Source organism: Tyto alba, unplaced genomic scaffold (genome assembly GCF_018691265.1).
Source record: "Tyto alba isolate M040663 unplaced genomic scaffold, T.alba_DEE_v4.0 Super-Scaffold_45, whole genome shotgun sequence".
NCBI lineage: Eukaryota > Metazoa > Chordata > Aves > Strigiformes > Tytonidae > Tyto > Tyto alba.
Window position 1 is genome coordinate 31,098,978 of NW_024881321.1, and position 20,807 is coordinate 31,119,784.

Below are 20,807 nucleotides of genomic sequence, written 5' to 3' on the forward strand. Positions count from 1 at the left end.
AAGCATTCTTGAATCCCAAAATGCAGTCATATAATACACTCTCCACATGGTGAGCTACACTTAGGAAAAGCATTCAATGAGCTGTATTAAGCTCCCCAGGCCAGAAGTTGTGGTAAGTGAGAACACAGGTCTCTTGAAATGTCACACTAACAACTAGCTTTAGATGTTACTTACTTTTATTTGTCAGCATCTTAAAAAAAAACAGTAGTTTAATGCTAAGGTAAAGTTTTGGTGTTGTATTATCCTTATTGTACAAAGTGGGTATAAAGCCATTTTCATATAAAAACATGGAAACAAAGGAGTGCCTTCAGTTTCAGCCTAAGATCTTTCATTTTTTTATGGTACTTTTAAGACAAAAGAGAAACTACTAAGTACATCTCATCAAAAAGAAAGAACCTTGTCCAATTTTATTGACATAACACCTTTAAGCATAAAAGCAAGCGATATAATTTAATTAATTAGAGAGGACTGTATAAAAGCATAGCTATTTTTCTAAGTGATATTTACATTTCAAATCACCTATGATGATATTAAAAAGTAGGGGCCCATTCTAATAGCAGCATTAACAGGATTGTGGTCTGGAGTGCTCATCATTTAATCGCATTTCACTTAATTGTTACTCATAAAACATGGATTTTATATTTTTAAACTATGAGATTATGAAATAATTATGGACTGTACAATTTTTATGCTTAATCTGACATCTGAAATGATTACTTATGTTTGATTTGTTCAATATTACTTTCTTTTACTATTCTCCACTGCGGAAGTTAAGCCTAGAAGACAATAGGGTCGTATTTATCAAAACTTTTCCAAGCAGCAGTAAAACATACTAAAAGCTGTAGCCTGGTTCCTGATACTGCTGCTTTGTCTTACTCTATAGCACTGCTAGGAAATTCCCACAGTCAGGACCAAACGAGACAGATCAGGTTGTGAAAGTAAAGTTCTAGCTGTGTAGTGGTAAGGTGGCTCTATATAAAATTCTCCTGGAAGAAATTACATCTTAGTACTGGTAGTCAGGTAATCCATTTAGCTAACAAAACAAGCTTTAGGTAAGAAACAGTCACCAGAAATAGAAAAAAAGAAAAAAAAAAAAAAAAAAAAAAAAAAGAGAGAGAGAAGTAAAAAAAGCTCATTTTAGAGAGCTACTTTGAACATAAGGTTTTAGCCCATAGCAAACAAACTGTATGAAGTAAACATACTTGTTTTCTCACTATTCTGCCACTGTGTTCATCATTTTGTTAAAATGATAAAAAGATGGGACTCTTACAGAATCTACTTAAGAGACATTTCTGGAGACAGCATGTGGATGAACAATGCAATTTTGCCATGGTTTAGTGGCAGAAATTAGGATATTCCACACTACAATCTATGTACAGACTTGCTGCAAAAGGAATTTCAAAGTTTTGTTAAACTCATTCTACTGTAAAGTTCTCTCATATCATGTGAATTTATGTCAATCATTTTAGAGGTTTTACAGGTGACAGAAGGCTTTGTGACTACATTCAGACCACATGCTATGGCAATACGATGAATTTATTATGACTTTTAAATTCAAGAAAACAATGAAAAATTCAAGTACCTTCTTTCTAACCCTGTCAGAGTGTGGCTTAAAAACAATCCAAAGAAAGAACTAGGGGTTCTGTGCAGACTAGATTCTACTGTTACATGTTAATATATCTTAAAACTTTGCTATATATTTAAGACTTTACATAGACTTCTGTTACCACAGTCAATTAAACTCTTCTCAATTAAACAGCTTCCTAATTTTTTTTTTTTTTTTTTTTTTTTAAGGAAGACAAAAAAAGCTTACTGGCATTCTTACACACATGGGAGTTACACAGCTACATTAATTCATGTGTGTCAAGTTCTTTGGGGTCCTCAGATGGAAGCCATTAATGAAATAAGTTTATGTCATGTTATTATGGGTATTTGTTGGCACTGCTTAGGCCCTGGTTTCACAAAGCTTTTTTCACGCAAGCAGCAGAGTTCCCCTCTCACTGAGGCCACCCAAAAGTATGAAACTGCTGATGTGTGTGAGAAATCCTTGGAGTATTCTTTTACTAGCAATAATATAAGATTATAACTTTAACAACCTGTGAAAAACCTGCCTTTCTGTCAATGTTTCAATGCTGATGTTTAGAATGCCTATGACAAAGAAAAGTACATTAATGAAAATATTTGCTTATTTTTATGTTTACTTGTTTTACCTACTCATACTATAGAATAAACGAGTCTTTTAATTTATATATTTGATGGGGTTTTTACAGTTGGAAGCAGATATTTACTTCAGAATAAAGGAACAATATGTCACCTTAATAAGGGCTTATCCAGAAGAGCTTGCTTTCCAGGTCACTCCAATCACAGAGTGATATCAATTTGACATTAACAGAAAGATACTACTAACAATCTTAAGCATGAGCTGGAGAACCCCCTGCTGTCTTCCAGTGAGGGGAATTGAGTTGGAAACCTTTAGAAAAAGCAGCAGGCCATGAAATGCCAAATAAAATTCATTCTTCCACCCAGAGATAAAGGAAGAGTACAGCACTACTTTAACAAATAGGACTTGACAAAAAAGAGAAAATAGATGTGGGTATTTTTCAACATTTGTTGCTTTGCTGAATGGAACAATGTGAAGAAAAAAAGATCGTTTCATCTTTTTAGAGAAAAAATCATCACATATGCACAAATATATTTAATGAACTTCTGAAGCCCTTTTCTTTTGCAAAAATACTACCCTGTCTGATTAGAAATTACCAGCAGACGGTAATAACTAAGAAGGCAAAACAATTATGTAATTTTTTCTGTTTTTTTATAAGGTTACTCTTACATACTTTTGAATGCACTGCTTCTTGATTTGATTATCAACACTTTCCTTTTATTGATAGAAGCATGAAAGAAAGACTCTGAATCTGTAAAATACAGTTTCTGTTCTTGTAAGACTGGATAATAATATATTGGATTATTCAGGCTGCATTAACTGAGAATAAGTTAATTCTCAAAAAAGTTTTGTGTTTTTTTTGTTTTTTTGTTTTTTTGTTTTACTTTTATGTCTGTGATTAAATTACATCATTGTGTCTAATTTACACTATTTTTATTCATGTGTCGGGGATATATACTAATACACCCCTTAACACATATAAACAATAGGAGCATTATTAAATAAGTTTGTATTTATGTTGCTATTTTCTTGTGATTTTCTAGAATTTTGACTAAAAATTCCTTGAAGATTTCAGCATTCTCCCAAACCTAATAAGAACAGAATTCAAGGTCTTGAAAATTTTGTTGAGCAATTATTTCTGGAAATAATGTAAACTTTTTACCTGGTTATTATTAAAATATCTCTTTCAAAATATTTTTAATTTTTAGTTAATATCTTAAATAAAAATATTTTAATTTTAAACAAATTTTTCTAGTATTTACTGCTAATTTTACAATACTCTGGTTAAATTCCATTAATGTAGACAACAGACAATATTTATCAGGATAAGGAATGTCTTTCACTTTCCCTTGTATTAAGTCCACTGAGATTTTAAAAAAACAGTTATTTTGCTATCTCAGGTGATGTTTGAGCGCAGTCAACTCTCTGCTCCCATTAACACTCAGTAATTGGTGCCATGAACAGGTACAGTATCACAACTGCTATTCATCATTCCTTTGTTTAATAATTTCATGTTAACAGTTACACTCATGAACTTCTGTGACTTTTGAGTTAAACAACCCATCAATATTTTCTTCACATTTCTATGACTAATGTTTTATTCCACAAATCTGTCCAAGAAACTTCTACCACTGCAAACTCACAGAAATATGTCTACTGAAGTCATGAGGATAACAAGGTTATAGTGTATTTATCTTTAAGACCAGGACTGTAGAACTCCATGCTGTACTTCTGAGTTTCATGTATCTACAAATGAATGAAACTGAACATTATTCTTCACAGCTAACCAAAACTGTGATCTGACAGAATAAAAGGACACTTTGTGTTAACTTTGCATTTTGTCTGCATCTGACATGGCCAGTGTCCTCATGTTTCCTATCAGGATAATTCCAATAATTTCAAGTGAGGCTATTTTTACCTTGAGTAATTTCAGGTAAAATTTACTAGTGAGACTGTTTTCATATGATTGGCAAAGTTTGAAGTGAGCCTACTATGATCTACCTGTCAATCATCTAATCCAGATTCCAATCCCTCCTTCTGAGTCCTTCTTTCTCAATGCCATACTTATACATCCAAAGCTGTGAGTCAGACACAGTAGTTAAACACTATTTCTCACATGCCATCTATAGAGAAGTCACCTCCATCCAATAATCTTTAAAAATCACAAATCAGCTGATCTATCTTCTACTCTAATCATGTCAGTTGAAGAAAAGTGGCTTTCACAGTTCTGAGTAGGATAGCGCAGGGCAGGGTGCTGTCAGCTTTCAAAGATGCAGTGAAGTTTCTGCAAGAACTAGGGGAATTTATTCTCTTATTCTGTTTTCAAAGGCTATTCTTCAGCCACCTTCAGTGCTCAAGTGAATGCTAAATGGGTGATAGAATTGCCTCTGTTGATGCTTCTGAAGTTGTCACTTCCAATGCCTGAAAGGCCGATTCCTTCATCTCCTTTGCTGCTGGTGCTGATAGATACTTGAAAATGAAGAGACAAGGGCACACTCCTGATCTTCAAATGTCAGGAATAAAACAGTGAGCTCAGTCCTCCTCATGAACAACATAAGTGTTGAAAAAGAATATTAAATGCTGCCTCTTGCTACCTTACCCTCAGCCTTAACACAGGTTCTCCAGAAAACAGAGTGGAAAAGAAAAGCACAAGGTACGCAGGTTGAAATCAAACATACTTTTTCCTAACAGCATTCAGATGTTGAAGTAAACAGAGTGATTCTCCCTGCTATACTTTGTTCAAGAAGAAGCTGAATAAGAATGATGCTTACACTTACCCAAAACCTTCTGGTACCTACTGAAGTATAGCCCAATAGCTCCAGGTCCCACTGGAATTAATGGAAAATTTCCTACCAAATCTAAAAATTATTCTATGCCATTATAAAAATAAAAGTAATTCTTGTGAAAGTATGAAATTACAACCGCAACTGAGTTCTGAGAGAACACATTTTTCAGTTCGCATTTCCCTGAGAACATCAATAATTTACAGAGATAGTGTTTCCAGATTATGCTTGATTAATTATACTTTACTTTTTCGTCTGACCAGTCTATTCTCATATTACCACAGTAACATGAGCCTTGCTCTTCCCTTGGCAGGAAACATCCATTATAGGATAAAATAAAAAATAGAAACAAGGATTGCAGAATGTGGTTAATCACAGGCAGGTCTACTTTTTAATTACAATTTTATAAAAATTCAACCCTTAGTTCTTTTAAATAAAGCCATACTCAGACAATTAATGTTGGGAGAAATAGTAGCAGTACATGGCAAAAAGATAAAAAAACTCTTACACTTTTTCCTATTCTTAAGATCATCTAGGCTGCTTTTAACAGTAGATCTTTTCATAATATTATTCTCTTTCCTGATGATCTGGACTGTGCTCAGATTTGGCCTGTAGCCGGAATGGCAATGTGACAGGGTATAACTGCTTAGGGGGCATCAGTCACCACACGGAAGTCAGATGCTGGCCAAGAGGGACGTGAAAAAGAGGACATATTATGCTTTTGAAATATTGGCTATATTTTGTTTCGTGCCTGTGGTATAAAACCCTTTCCCTATCTTTTTAAAATTCACCAGCCATTATGCAGTTCTGCAATAAGTAAACAATTCCATGGTGAATTAGACAATCACATCTCTTTTGTGGAAAACTGCAGGTCTTTAGATGTGTACATCTGTGGAGACACAAAGTACTGGTATTTAATCTTCATGTTGAAACATTTCGTTTTAAGCTTTGCAGCCACAATCACACTAAAGATTAAGTAATATAATGTGCATGTCTGGCAGTGCTAAAAAATGTTATCCTGTTAATAAGCCAAAGCTATCTGCAATGTGATGTGCTATTGGAAAAAGAAATCCACAGGTGCACAGAATGAATTAAGTCTTCAGCTTTTTGTTTCACTTACTGAAAGTACATGGATTTCCTGTAGATACTGCATATAAAGTCCAGGGGTTCATGCTTTGCCAGGTAGTGGCATCATGTCACTTTTTATTACAAAATGTTTACTGACAAATATGTCAGGAGAACAGAATGTAGAGAACAGTCACAACTGAATTCAAACACGATGGGGTGAGTCATCTACTCACCCCTACTCCAACACTTCTAGTGCAGGATTCAGGTTTGACTGCTGATTTTCTACAGATTTATGATTCCTTTTGCGACACCCTTGGGGAGAGACAATATGTCCCCAAGGCTGTATTTGTAGTCTGCTAAAAAACAAGAATCCTCGTCAAGTCAACAGGAATCAGTCAAGAGTTTCTCATCTGACAGTGAATAGAATATGTTGAATAAACATTGCACAATAAACCTTGCCAGTTTAACCCTTGCAACAGGGATTTTTGAAAGTGCTCATTTATGCCAACCTTGCTACCTATGAGATCAGCAACTGTAATTAGCATCAAAATTAGGCCAACACTTGGTACTTCTGAGAATTTTGGAGCCCTCCAGTATCCACACAGTATTTAACAAATTTGAAACTGGAACTTTTATTTCATTAAAGATGCATGTGATTACACTAAGCTATGGGCAGAAAAGGCCCCACCATTGCTAGGTGTTGTTCTGATGCCATGTCACAGCTAGTGCTTGGTCAAGTGACAAGACAGATGAACCTCACACATTCCTCCTGGAGATCTGTATCCACCTGTCTCCACCTAAAACTGCCTCTGTGGTGACTGAATAGTCAGTGAGGGAAAGAAGAGAAGGCAGGAAAGAGTCATACTCTCCAAAGAAAAATGTCAAAATTAGGTTGTAATCTATGATACTTTTCTAAATGAGCACATATGATCATGGACTATCCATGGAAATACTCCAGGCATCACTGTTAGGGAAAGGTGACAGCAGAGGAAGTGGAGGACTGAGGAATTTGACATGAGAAAACAAGAGCGAGATGAAGACTTGATGTTTGCTACAACTATGTACAAGTTACTGGATGCTTGCTTTACTAGCCAGTTTTTATAGACATCTAAAAACCAATCCTAACACACTCATTTATATTGTAAGTGAACTCTAATGAGAAAATAGTTAACTACAAATTTAGTTAAAGGGAAAAAAAAATGTAGTCTTGAGTTACCCTTTCAGAGAGGTTTAGTCCCATGGGAATGAGGAGGCTTCAGAGATGATCCCAGTCACTTATGTGGATGTATTTACCCATGAACTGCCACAGCTCTGCAAAGACGCATGACGTATCTAGTCCCTGGCCACAGAAGATCCAACAGGGGAAAGCTGGAGGAGGCAGCCCCCATCCCTCCCAGCTCACACACATAGGACAGGGGACCGTGAACACCCTAGAGCTGCTCCAAGATTAATAGGCTCTGACAACAAGCAAGAGGCCAGGGCAAGGGGTCATTAGTCAGGACATGCCGAATCAGCATTTCTATGGGCCTGCCCAGATGGTCAAGTTTCCATGCAGGATCCAGCCCAGGGCTAAAACTGCTTCACCAAGGAGGAAGAAACTGAAACGTCCCAAATTTTTCCACAGGGGCACTTGGCATATGGGAAAATTACAGGGGATATAAATTTATCACTGACCATCATTCACTAATCTTAGCTACACACTTGCCTATTCAACTGAAAAAACCTGAATATGCTGCAATAAAAAAATAAATTTGTATAACAACAAGGTAAAACAAGACCAAAAAGAAAAAAATCAAGAATAATATGAAACCTGTTTTGTTCAAAAAATGTAATGCATATTGTGTATAATCAGTCATTAACATATATAACACTAATACAGAAGACATCTATGGCTATTACATTGCAAATAACACTTTGATTTTACAGCAGTGATGAAGACTGCTGGGGCTTTTTTCAACATTTGGTATTTATAGAAACATATCTTTTATATGAAGCCCTACTATGTAGAGTTGCACACTACAGTAACATGTTAAATATATTGTCCTTTTGCAGCTAAATCTTAAGGACACCTCATACTGAACTGTGTCGCAAAGGTACAATGATAAATTAATACTCACATACTTGAGCCCACATCATCTTATCATCAGATACGTAAGGTGCTTTACCAAGGTCCCTGAAGTTATAGGAATCTTGCATAATTTTATTTCATTGAATAGGTAAATACAACATTTTCCTCTTTTATGTTAATATTGTGTGATATAAATTGAATATTCTGAACCAGTTAGTTAAGTGTTTTAAAGAAAGTATTAAAAAATAGAAAAATATGCATTTAACTATTTCATTTCTGGAAGAGAATACTGAACTTTTCTTTCATAATGAAAGCACATTTTTGCCTGATTAAGCCATTCTTCAGCCCACCAGATTTTATTTTCTTTTTAATAGACTTTATATCTAAAAGCTCGTAGTTCGTTTCTGTTCATCTATCTCTGTATCTAGCCATATATCTTTTGGAAATAGCCCTGAATAACAGAAGGTGCATTAACTATGCAGCTAAATCAGTGATAGACAGCAGCACCACATGTGTCTAATCATTGTTGTTCTACTCCACACAGAGTTAATTTTTGTTTCTTACCTAGAAATCTTGAAGATGCAGTGAGAAGTCTTCTTTACATCATAAGAACCGCATTTATTGTGAAAGGGATTTAAATTTATCATAAAAACTGTCTTCAATATTTCAAATATTATTTGGCCAATAATGGAAAGAAGTAGCAGGGTTCTGTTTTGGAGACATGTTTTTGAAAACTGTCTAAAATTTGAGAGATCTTAAATCTTTGCTAGCTATTTTTCTTACTTTGATATAAGAAATGAGTAAGATTAAACAATAATGAACAGAAAATTAGAAATTTCAAACATGACCTTTTTGCTTGTGCAGTGACAATTACCAGGGAAGTAGAACAGAATACAAGAGGGATATTGGAAGACTAAACAATACACTGTGCAACAGCACTCAACATTTAGGATTACAGACAACCCCAGATGTCTAAGAACAGCAAAGTTGAGAATAAAGAAACATTCAGAAGAGTCTAGTTGTATTTATGCAACAAAATAAACATCGGACAAAAATACAAGGAGGTTACCATGAGAGACAGAATTGCCAGAAGCAGAAATTTGACAGACTAGATTAAGCTGCTGGTCCATCAAGCCTGTGCTCAGCGTTTGGCTGTGACCATTGCACAATAGTTCAGAGAAAACTTCCTTCAATGCAGCTACAGTAAGCAATGCCATATACTGAGGAAAGCATTCCTCTTGATCCCTGTGGCAATCATCTTACTTCCTGAAGCATGAGATTAGATTACCTCATTTTAGCATACCTACCTACAGTTACTATTCCTTGTCATACAATTACTAGTTGAAAAATACCCAAGAGTGCAGCTGCTGACTTTGTGATCTTCCATGCTTTGACAAGAAGTTTGGAAGAGCAGCTTTTATAACTCTGATGCATTTATGTACATTTCTGTAGTCTTACGGAAAGACACCACATATATCAAGAGATTTTTTGCATCTGCATATGGGAGATAAACGTGGGAAAGGAAAATAAATATTTTAAGCAAATATGAAAGTGTTTCTTAGAGATAAAAAATTTTAACTAAGTCATGCCAAGCACACTGTGGATGTTAGTGAACCAAACAGGACACACATATATAGTTTAAGTGGCAAGAAACACCACTCCAAGTTGTGAGTCAAATTCTGTTACTACCATTTAAATGGCAAGAGGGTGAAATAGCTGCCACAGGTGAACAAGCCACACTAAAATATTGTATTTTTATAGTACTAATTATCTTTTTGTATATTCGTAGTATATTACTTTAACTAGTACTGTTTATGAACTGTAGTTCAACTACTAGCCACTTGTGCATGTGAGAGACTCAGAGAGCTAGTAACAAATGCAAACATCAGATTTAACTAAAGGGGATCATCATAAACATGTCTACAATGATGATATCATCACAGGGTTTTCTGCAATTCTGTTCTGCTCAACTGTGCTATTTCTCTACTTTCTTAACTCTGCTTATCACAGTCTCCTCATGTCAGCCTCATTCCATTCACCTCTTTCCTTTTCACTTCTCTCCTGCCCTATCAAACTCTCATGTGTCTGTCCATGCCTCCTTTTTCCCTTATCTTGTGTGTGAAAACATATTCAATCACAAAATGTACTTAAAACCTAACGAACTGACAAAAAGTCATAGATTTTGTATTTTATACCCTTTTTCTACTATACTCTGTAGCAGGTACATCTGACACTATTTTGTACAATACAGCAGGGCTATGTTATCAGTCCTTCCTTAAGTGCCACCATAGAATGAATAAATACATTAGCAATTTTCTGTATTTATTTTTGGCAGCCAGCTTGAGAGACAAATTATCTACCTCCAAACACAGATATAGATAAGCATAAACCATGAAGATGTTTTCCTCCTCCCTGTCAGTATATTTCAGCTACTTCTGGAACATGCTGAACTTGTTTACCTTTTGGGCAATGCAGCCCAACTTAGAGAGGAACATAGCCCTAACGTGCTATTTACTCCCCTCTCAAACAAACTTTTGTTTTATGAAGAAAATATAGATCACTTTCCAACCAATCCCAAATTGAATAAAAGATAACAGGCTATGCAAAGAAGGTATTCATACATAAGAAAGCACTTTAGTAGTAAGCCCTCAAAATTAGCTGATGGAGCTTGAATAACATCTGTGCATTTACACTTTTAAAAATACCACTGTTAACATAAGTAGTTTTCAAAAGTATTTATCAGAAGCTGTGATTTTCAAAGAATTAAATTCAACCATTTTCCTCTCTCCAAAGTGTGCCAGAATAGTTCCAAGACACAGATAATGACTGGTGAACTAAGGTCCTATCCTTGTCTTAGTAAAGTCTATGCTGGGAGATTAGAGCATGGGAGCAGGCTGAGACTCTAAAGCATAAGTCTGACATAAGAATGAAAATCATGTTTCCTATTGATCACAATATTATTAAAGGACCCAATCCACTCTGATGTGCTTACATTGATAAAACAACAGATACCTCAAGAGAAACAAGATTTACCCTATTCTATTATTCAGCATACTTCCCACTACCAGAACAAAAGCCTACCTCTTTAAAATCATAAAACAAGCTCATATTTACTCCTATTTGTCCATGTCTCTCTAAACAGATATATTCCTAACTATTTCTACAGTATCTTGCAGGATGGGGAACAATCTCTGCCAAAACCTAGGTCAACCACTGTTATACTGTGACAACACAAAACCAACAGAAAAATGTTGCCTTGATGTCACATTAACCTCTTTTTCATTGTTCTTGTAAAAAAACATGAATTTTAAAACACTGCATTTCCTCTTTGCTTATATGTAATTTAAACTTCCTTCTGTTCTGTTTATTATAAGGTTTTATGCACCTTTGAACCTTCAAAGTACTGCACGCACTAAGCGTTGTTACTCCATAGCACAAAGAGAGACTCTATGAAAAGCTACCAGAAACTTATTTTTCATTTGACTTTGATTTAGATACTAGAAATACAGATTACTTCAGTTCTCACTCCTTTGCAGGCTGTACTGTCTGTGCTCCTATCTTATTCCTTGAGGCTGAATTTTGTTCTCCTCAGACAGGTCAATTACGTGGGCTTTAGGAAGTGGTGGAAATACCAGCACTGGGAAGCTGCTGAAATGTCAGGAGAAACCCTCAAAGGCTTTTCTTTCAGGTGTGAGTTGGCAGAGAGATATAACAAATACACTTCCCAGTAACAGGTATTGATGTTTTCTCTCATTCATGAAGGCTGTGACACAGACTGACATCTTACTGCCGCAGAAACACTACTCAACCAACACCCTTCCAACACTCTCAATATTGCATACCGTGGCAGATCAAACACAAACCCCCATCTTACAAGAAGATTATTCTGTGGAGTAGTGTGCTGTCTCTAATCCTGAAACAATTTATAAAAAATTGGTAAGACCTCCCAGAAATGCAGCCATGTCTCTCCATCATTCTCTACACCCTCCTAGTGAGGTTGCCACTGCCCCATACCCAGAAGAAGAGCTCTGGAGCCACAGCACACAGCTCCAGCCTGGCACCACTCTGGAAGAGGCAGTTCTGCCCTGAAGGCTCAGTGATCTTTTAAAGTATGTCTGTAATTCATCAGCCTTCCTAAAAAACCATGCAGTGGATTGCTATGACTTTAATATCTGCTGCTGACAATATCACAGACGTACTCTTCCCTTTCTGGTTTTGTTCACACCTCAGGCCTCAGTGAAAACTGGCAGAAGAAATGGTTAAAAAGGAAAACATGAAGAAGAAACCACAAGCAGATAAAGGTGTTTTAGAGTTAGGAATATTTTCCCTTCTACATTTTAGTTTTTCCCTTTCCTCTTACTCTGGTAGCCACCAAATATTGGTAACACTCTGCTAAACTCCTCCTAGGATGAAAAAAAAGCCCAAACAGTAGTCCTTCCAAACCTTTCTGATACACCAAGTAACTCTCAAGATAAATTCATTGATATAATCCAAGAAGACTCTCATATCCTCACCTTAGGAAAATAGGAATCATAAAATGGACTATTACAAGTTTTACCTCTGAGTTCATCCTGCTATGATAGCAGAAAATCCTAGAAGAAGAACATGAAGCTGCATCCCCCCTGAAAGTCGAACTAATGAACCTTTTGCAAAGTGAGTTGACCAAAATAATTAGTATCAAGACCAATAAAAGCTTCTGCCATCTACTGCACTGCCATCTTCCTGCTGCAGGCAATAATTGTTCCCTGTGGAGAATCCTTGCAGCTGTGCTTGTTTTTTTGGTGCATGGAGGCAGTTCTACTCCTTTTGATTTTGACAGGATCAATCCTGGAAATAAAAGCTTATCTTGCTCACCCTTTCCAAAGATGAGATAGGACTAAGGTATATTTTTGGACTTTAACATATAAAGTCCATAACTATTACGTCAATAATCTTGCTAGTAACTGAGATGATTCTTTGTGGAAAAAAACTGCTTCTCCAACTAGCTTTCACAGTGATGAGTTCAGTCATAAATACTGAATTATTCACAGTTCATTAATCCATATAAAATAAATTTCAACTCAGTTTTGTAATTCTCATTGCTCACTAACATACACCTAGAATTGGGAAGCTGTCATTAAATAAATATGTCCCAATTATGAGTGGATATATACAGATATACATATATAAGTATAAGTACATACGCACACAGAAAGTTGGATGCAATAAATCAAAACTTAAAAAAAGGTGAGCTTAATGGGTAGCCTTTAAGTGGGCTAACCCTTAAAAGTGCAAGGCAAAAAACAGAACATGAAAAGGCTCTTGTCAAGTCTGCATTTGATAATCTATATGTAAAACTGGTCTGTCACTGTACCTTCATCTTCCTCTTACAAAACACTTCATATCAGAGAAAGCAGGATCACACTTAATACCTTTCCTGTCAGTGCTGTTTCTTAATTAGTCAACATCTGGTGAAGTTTATGATAAAAATAATTGAGTTAGGGCATTCAGTCTCTGAAGAGAGGCATCGACACATAGGATATTCTTACAAGCTATGGGTTTCATATACTGTGAATGGAAAAAGGGACACAAGTATTCTGCAGAGAAGGACTATACAGGATTTTGGTCTCAGAATATAAATGCTATTTGGTCTTAGAATGCAAGCTTCCATTTTTTTTAAATGTTTATAAGAAATTGGTTATGTATCTAAATACACGTAAATTTTAACTAGCATTCCATTATATGGCACTTTTTTTCAATGATGACAGTTGGCATATGAAACTTAGAAAACTTTTTTCTCCCATCCTCCCCTGAATAGCCAAAGGAAAATCATATGATATGCAATACACAACTTTTGCATTTAGTTGTGACAGATACACAACTGTGACAAAGAGACAAAAAAAATCCACCAAGAAGACAGCAATAGAAAGTGATTGGTTAAAATTATTTTTCCACAAATGACAGTATTTAAAATACTCTGCATGCAGTATTTTTTCATCTTGATCCTCAGGGAGAAGACAAACTTCTCTCTGATGCTTTGTCTTCTTATTTTCAAATGCATTAGCCTCTCTCTAAGCTGAAAGCAGGCAATTACTTAGACAAAAATGTATTGTCAATGTTTTCAATACATTAATATGAAACAATCAAACCATTACAGCACCATATTACAGTATTACAGCACTGATGATTTGAAATCACTACCTTTAAATTTCCATTAGATTACCAAATATTACTACTTTTCAATTTGACAAAACTGTAAGTTGAAAATCATTTTGCAGATATACCAAAACTAAAGGCTTCCACTGAGTTTTCTGTGACATCATTTTGTCACTTAATGGGCCACTCGTCTTTCATTCTCCACATGAAGAAGAGTAGGCAGTACCTTCAAAAAACACTCATTTTCTTACCTCAGACAAGGTAAAGTGACAGACTGAGACACTGTCCCAAGAAATTTTTTAAGTGAAATACATTCAAAACACAACAAAATTCACAGACCAAAATTCAGAAGTACTTAACAAGTTGCTAGTAACTAGAAGAATATATGAAGTCATCAAGTACAAAAATCTTGCCCTTAGTGGCAAAGAACATGCAATCCTGCAGAAGTTAAACACATGGATTACATTTTCTTTATGCATAATTGTTTATTTATACCCATGAGACTTATCACAACCTACATAATCTGTGTTGCTCAAAAAGAAGATATAGGAAGAAAGCAACTGAGATTCCCACTGGCATCACAAAGATGTTAGACCCAAGGACGTTTCAAGGGTCAGGTTCACATCTATTCAAAGTTTGGATCCAGGCATCTCTTCTTACCTTGCCTTGTACTTTCCACTCCTTTACCCTCCCCAGATGACACCATTTATTTAACTTGAACCATTTCCAGAATAATACATAAACACAGTGTCTGCCAGAATTTTTTCATGTAGGGTCCCTCCCTGTGCAGAATTACCCTCAGGAAACTGGTACATTTTCTGAAATACGTATTTCTTTCTGAAGGGCAGAGAACTCACTTCAGAAACAGTGCTGGGCAGGAATGTACTCTTAACTATACCAACACATCAAAAAGTACTGTTCATGCCATCATACTGAAATGAACTCCCCACATAAAGTGATGGAACTGGGAAGTCAGCAGAGCATTTTCTCTAATAGCTCTAGGTTTTTGTTTCTAGTTTTCTTCCTTCTGAGATCAAATATTGCATGTTTTCCTGTGATAGTTTTTTTTATTTTGATCAGGAGAAACTAAATGTTTTAGATCATACTGCTGGAGTTTCCAGCAGACATTTTATGAGAAGGATTTTTCTCTTTGTCTTGACATTGACATTCAAGATTAATTCCATTTTTTCTTCCTAATTAGCTTTTCCAAGACAATTGTATATTTGAAACAAACAGAATACTTTCCCTCAGGGCATCAGAAACTTAATCTGTCCAATTTCCTTTCAATGGACATTGAAAACAAAGCAGTATATTGTAGCTCAGTGGAGAATTAAGAACTATGTGACATAAAAAATGGAAAAAGCACTATGTAAATAAATTCAACACAGATGGCAATAAAAACACAGTAATGAAAAATCCTTTAAGCCATCTTGCTAATACCTGACAGAACTGTCTGTTCATATTAAATTCTGTTTGCCTTTCAAAGGAGGTTAAGACACTACATTTACACAAAACTGAGGTTTTTTATATTCACAACAACACACTGAATGATTAGCATTAAACCATTTGGAATATCTTAAACAATCTGAGGACTTTCTGATCACTTTATCCAGCAGTCTTCTTTGTGACTCAAAAGATTTTTTTCTTAAACTGATCATTCTACAAAGTTATAGTCCCCTACAGAACCCTTTATTTTCCTGATATCTGAAATTAAAAACTCAATAATGTTAAGCATGCAGTTACAAGATTATGGTGATAAATTGGAAGGCTGTTAATGACATTTTAGAAGAAAGTTACACTTGTAAATCTTAACAATAAAAGTAACTGTTAGAGAAGCTTTTGGATTTTGATCAACAAGTCACTAAGAAAAGAATTGCAGATCTTTATTTAAAAATTCTGGAGAAATTAATTGAAAATAATAATCTTTGTGGTGTACTGCACACTACCAGTATCGCCTACCAGAAAAAGAGCTCCACAAAATGTGGTTTTTTAGGACTGCTAACACACAGGCTTTCATACATAGTGCCATAATACAGACTAATTTCTACTGTATCCTATTTATAGATATGCTGCATACATATATGGGTACACAGGTGTGTGTGCTGTATGTATACACATATATAGACATTATAGAATGTCTTAAAAGTGAATATGCACCTTATTCCTGTGTAGATTTCAACTTAATCTGTGACTCTTAAACAGAGTTCAGAAAGGTACTTACTGATGTGTAGAGGAAACCTTCTCCATTCAGGGCTATATACAACCCAGTCTTTACACCCTGGATAGCAACAACTCGAAGTCCCACTGGTATAAGGTTGAATAACGCTGTGAAGAAAACACATGACCAGATAAGAATATACTATAGTTATTACAATATTCTAATAAACATCATTAGTAAAAAGAAAGAAAACTACTCTCTGTATATTTTTTTTAATTCTAAAATTAAACTAATTCAGAAAATCTTGCTTACAGTAAAGTTAATTCTTAAAATTAAAGCCTAAGTATCTACCTAGCAATAAGTCTTGCAACAGTTCAGTATTTAGCACAAGTGCTAACTAGCAAATACAAAGCACAGCAGACTGGACTGTAATAATTTATGCAGCACTGCAGACATGAGCGTCTCAGGCAGTCTAAAAAGAGTCAAAGAGCCCAGCAGTTCCTTCATCAGTGTAGACTGATCATAAGGGTAATACTTGTGAGATACCCTCCAGAAAATACGTATCTCTGATTCTGGCAAGTAGCTTTTTATTTTCTTAGGCATTTTCATGGTTTTGGATTAAGGTGTGCTCTCATTAAGGATTTCTTTCAAGAGGTCTGTTATTTCAATTCAAAAAATTTAGTCTGCTTTTGTGAATGATATATTTGATACAAGCAGTAGTGCACAGTCCTCAGGTAATGGCAGAGGCTTGTCCTCAGTCAGAAAAGCACTGAAATATGTTTGGCTAAATGTAGATAAATGCTATTGAGCTGAATATAGAACATGTTAAAAGACTGAAATTCTGGGGGGTGGGGGAAATAAATTAAAACATCAGCTAATAGCAGATACCCTAGAAATGGTATATAACTCTGTAATAACGAAAACAGCCACAGCTTTGATGAGCATCTGAAAAAGACCAGTGTGAACAGCGGGAATTCACCAGCCTCACCAAAGAACAAAAGAAAAAGCGATATAAGTAGGAGACACAGACCACTTCTTCTTCTAAAAATTATGCCAGCACGCACCTAACAAACTAAGTTTACTGACTCATATGAGGAAATCAGATGCAAAGCACACATCAGTCAGTCTTGAAGAAAAGATCTGGGTGAGCCAGAGTTCATCCTAAGTGTTTTTCCACTGTGGATGAGTCAAGGGTTCACAAGTCCTTGGATGAGTACCAAAAGTGAAACCTGTGTGTTCAGCATATGCAGCGAGGACCATGGTTCCACCAAGCCAAGTCTCAGGAACACAGTAACACCTACAGTGAGTTCCTCCAAATTTAGGAAGGACATCCATAGGCATGACCAGAAAGTGTACCCTATGAAGCTATCTGTAATCAGAATGCCAGGGGTAAAGCCCAAATCAAGAGAAAAAGGGTCATGTAATTGCAGTGGATAATTACATTTTCTCAAGGTGTGAAAACTTGTGGTTGGTCAAAAGACAAAGCCATAGATTGTTTATCACGAAGATGATCAAATCAATCAACTGAGACAACTGAGAAAAAACATAGGTTGACTACTGGAATTTAAAGATAGAAGTGGATGAAAAAAAAAAAAAACAAAACACCTTTCCTTCAACAAAGAAAAAGACTGTGTAACATAAGATCTTTTTAGGAATGCAAAAAGCCAATATAAAGCTAGGAATTGTTGTAGCAGAGCATTTTCTACAGTTGTAGAAAGAAAAATATATGCAAAAGAGCTCTGGAATAACAGAAAACAAACTTATGGGTTTACAAAGAAGAATTGAAGAGATGACATCAGACAAGAATTAGCACAAACATATAGCATTTTCATTTCTGTAGTTTCCAAAAGTCACCATTATGCTAGCATCTTACTGGGCTGTTCACTAGAAAAATACTGGGTACAGACAAGGTTCCCTCTCTAATCTATACAAGATAAATGTAAACCAGTGAAATATGGCACTCACAGACACAATGTCCTAAGAGTATACAGGCTAAACACTGCATGAATTGAGGGCTTCCAAACATTCAATGTAATTTGGAAGTTAGAGAAAAAAAAATAAGCCATTACCCTCAAATGAAACAATTTCAAAACCAGCAAAATCACTATTGTGGGTGGTGGAGGGAGAGTCTGTCACAGCAAAACTAGGTTTCAGATGGTAGTTAAGTTTGTTTTTTTCTAGAAGGAATTAAATTCCAGGAGGAAACCTGGATATGAACGCCATGCTAGAGGGAGGGTAGCAACAATTGAGGAGATACCAGGAAGGAAAAACAAAGAATACTTGTATAAAGAAAGGAGGTGAACACAAAAGACAAGCCAACCATGGGAAACTGCTAATGAAAAATAACTCCAAATCATAGTGGTTCAGTCAAAACTTCTGGATCGTAAATATAACTTGATGTATTACCAATAAAATTAAAGCAGCAAATCTGGAAAAGGAAACAACCACCACTGAAGGAAAATTGGAGGCCTGTAACATGGCAGTGTTTTATGCAACCTATAAAATTACTAGAGCAGCTTGTAGTTGCTGGTGAATTTAGAAAGCACCAAGGAGCGTATGTAATGTATCTTTTACTGCCACCAAGTTTTAATCTGAGATTGTCAGAGCTCCTGTAATTAGTCTAAGACCATAAAATTTTAGAGTGTGGTCTGAAATGCTGTAATTCTGCACATACAGAATATTCAGTAAATTCCACAAAAATCTTTCAGTCTTGGATGAAACAAGGGAGGCCAGCCTACGTTCAGTTATTGATTGATAAATGCTCAGCAATGTGCTTCATACAGAGGTCAGCCAAACATGCACTAGTAAGGCACAGCATGTGGTTTTAAGGTGCTCTGAAGATGGCCAAAGGAAATTCAATTTCCTCCAGAACCTGGCTGTGCAGGACTCATTACTGAGCAGTTCTTACGTGCTCAATTACACGTTTCAGACTTTCCTAAGATTCACCTGTGCTATCCACAACTCTACTAAGTACCTGCCTTGAGAAAAGCAGAAAGCCTTCCAGAGTTTGCTCGCATTTCAGGTCTGCACAGCCAAAGCTATGCCCTTACCTGAGAGGGATGTGAAAAAGAACCATGCCCCCAGCTTCCCTCTGTCTTTAAGACAATGATCCGAAACCAAAATTAAGTGAGGTCCCTGAACATCTATATGTACCTAAACCCAGCATAGTGAGTCAACCTTGAACAGCCCAGGAAATGTAATTTTGCCTGGTGCTCAGTGCTCCCATGCTGCGCACTTAAGCATAAATCCTGGCAAATCCAACCATAAAAAAAATGTGGGAACATCATGAGAACCAAGTGAACCAATCGGCCAAAAATGGCGCGAGTAAAACCCTTTCTCCTTGTCAGCGCTGAGCCTGTGCATGCCCCCTTACCTCTGCTTGGTGTTCTGTCTAAACCACAACTGTAAAGCAAATGGTTGCTCTTCCCTTTCCTAAGCCTGCAAGCCTACTGCCACCATACACAAGGTCAAAAACTGGGGGGGGGGGGGGGGGGGCTGGTAGTTAACAGGAACAACTGGCATGAAAAAAGTTATTGGTTTAGGTGTCATGGAGGGGATTTGCAGGAACATATTTGAGTTGGTTTCTAATCCTCCAAAAGTTTTAGCCAAAGTTAAAGTCTACTTTTTGATAAGTAGTAACTCCTTCCTTGAGCAAAACACAAAACGACCGCATTTCTTTTTCCTTTTTTAATGTAATACCATCATGCCTGAAATCAGATATTTCTATATCCTTACAAAAGTCTGTTTAGGTATGACTGCCTTGTAGCTACAAGAAAATTGCCATTACGGATCACTGTTTTTCTCAAGAACCTTGCTAGAGACAAATTGCTTGAGGCTTATAAACCTGCTGTCTGTTCTGCATGTGCACTGCCCTGGTGTCAGTTAACAAAACTTCCTACAGCACCAAATCTGCAATCAGATCAAGGCAACTTTTTCTTTAATTTATTTCCATCTGCAGACCTACAGGCTAAAATGACGACCACCAGAGCATCTTTTAGATAGGCAATGAATGCAGGGAGGTTGCTATTCAGAGATCCATCCATTCATTTCCTATGGAAGAAACCCATTCTACCTGCCTGATGAATGAAAGACGTAATTAAAACGTACTTTTTAGCATGGCTGAACATGGCTTCCATTGATCCTGTCACATTAAGTGTATACTGATGGGAGAAACAGGCTTACCTAACTCCCAAAGTTGATGTAAATAGATGACTAAATGCCTGTGTAATTCTCTGAAGACAAACAGCAGTAAAAAACAGTGCAAAAATCAGACTGCAAATATTTCAGTTTAGTAATCCAAATTTAACAGTCAGTAATCCAAATTTAACAACACTGCAGGTGCTGTTTCTTAATCTTCATGTGATTTACTTCTGTCTAATTATCTCCTTTACCTTACAAGGGTCCTGTTAAGATTATTTTATTAATATCTTCAGA

General features: G+C 36.1%; 1 protein-coding gene across 5 annotated transcripts in view; it reads right to left on the minus strand.

Moving 5' to 3' along the window:
- FGF14 (fibroblast growth factor 14) overlaps positions 1–20,807 on the minus strand; it is a 412,228-nt gene that overhangs the window by 81,476 nt on the left and 309,945 nt on the right. For all 5 annotated transcript variants that reach the window (XM_032997041.2, XM_032997039.2, XM_032997042.2 and 2 more), the window contains one exon: positions 16,437–16,540. In XM_032997041.2, the coding sequence (XP_032852932.1) occupies positions 16,437–16,540 (104 nt within the window). The remainder of the gene's footprint in view (positions 1–16,436; positions 16,541–20,807) is intronic.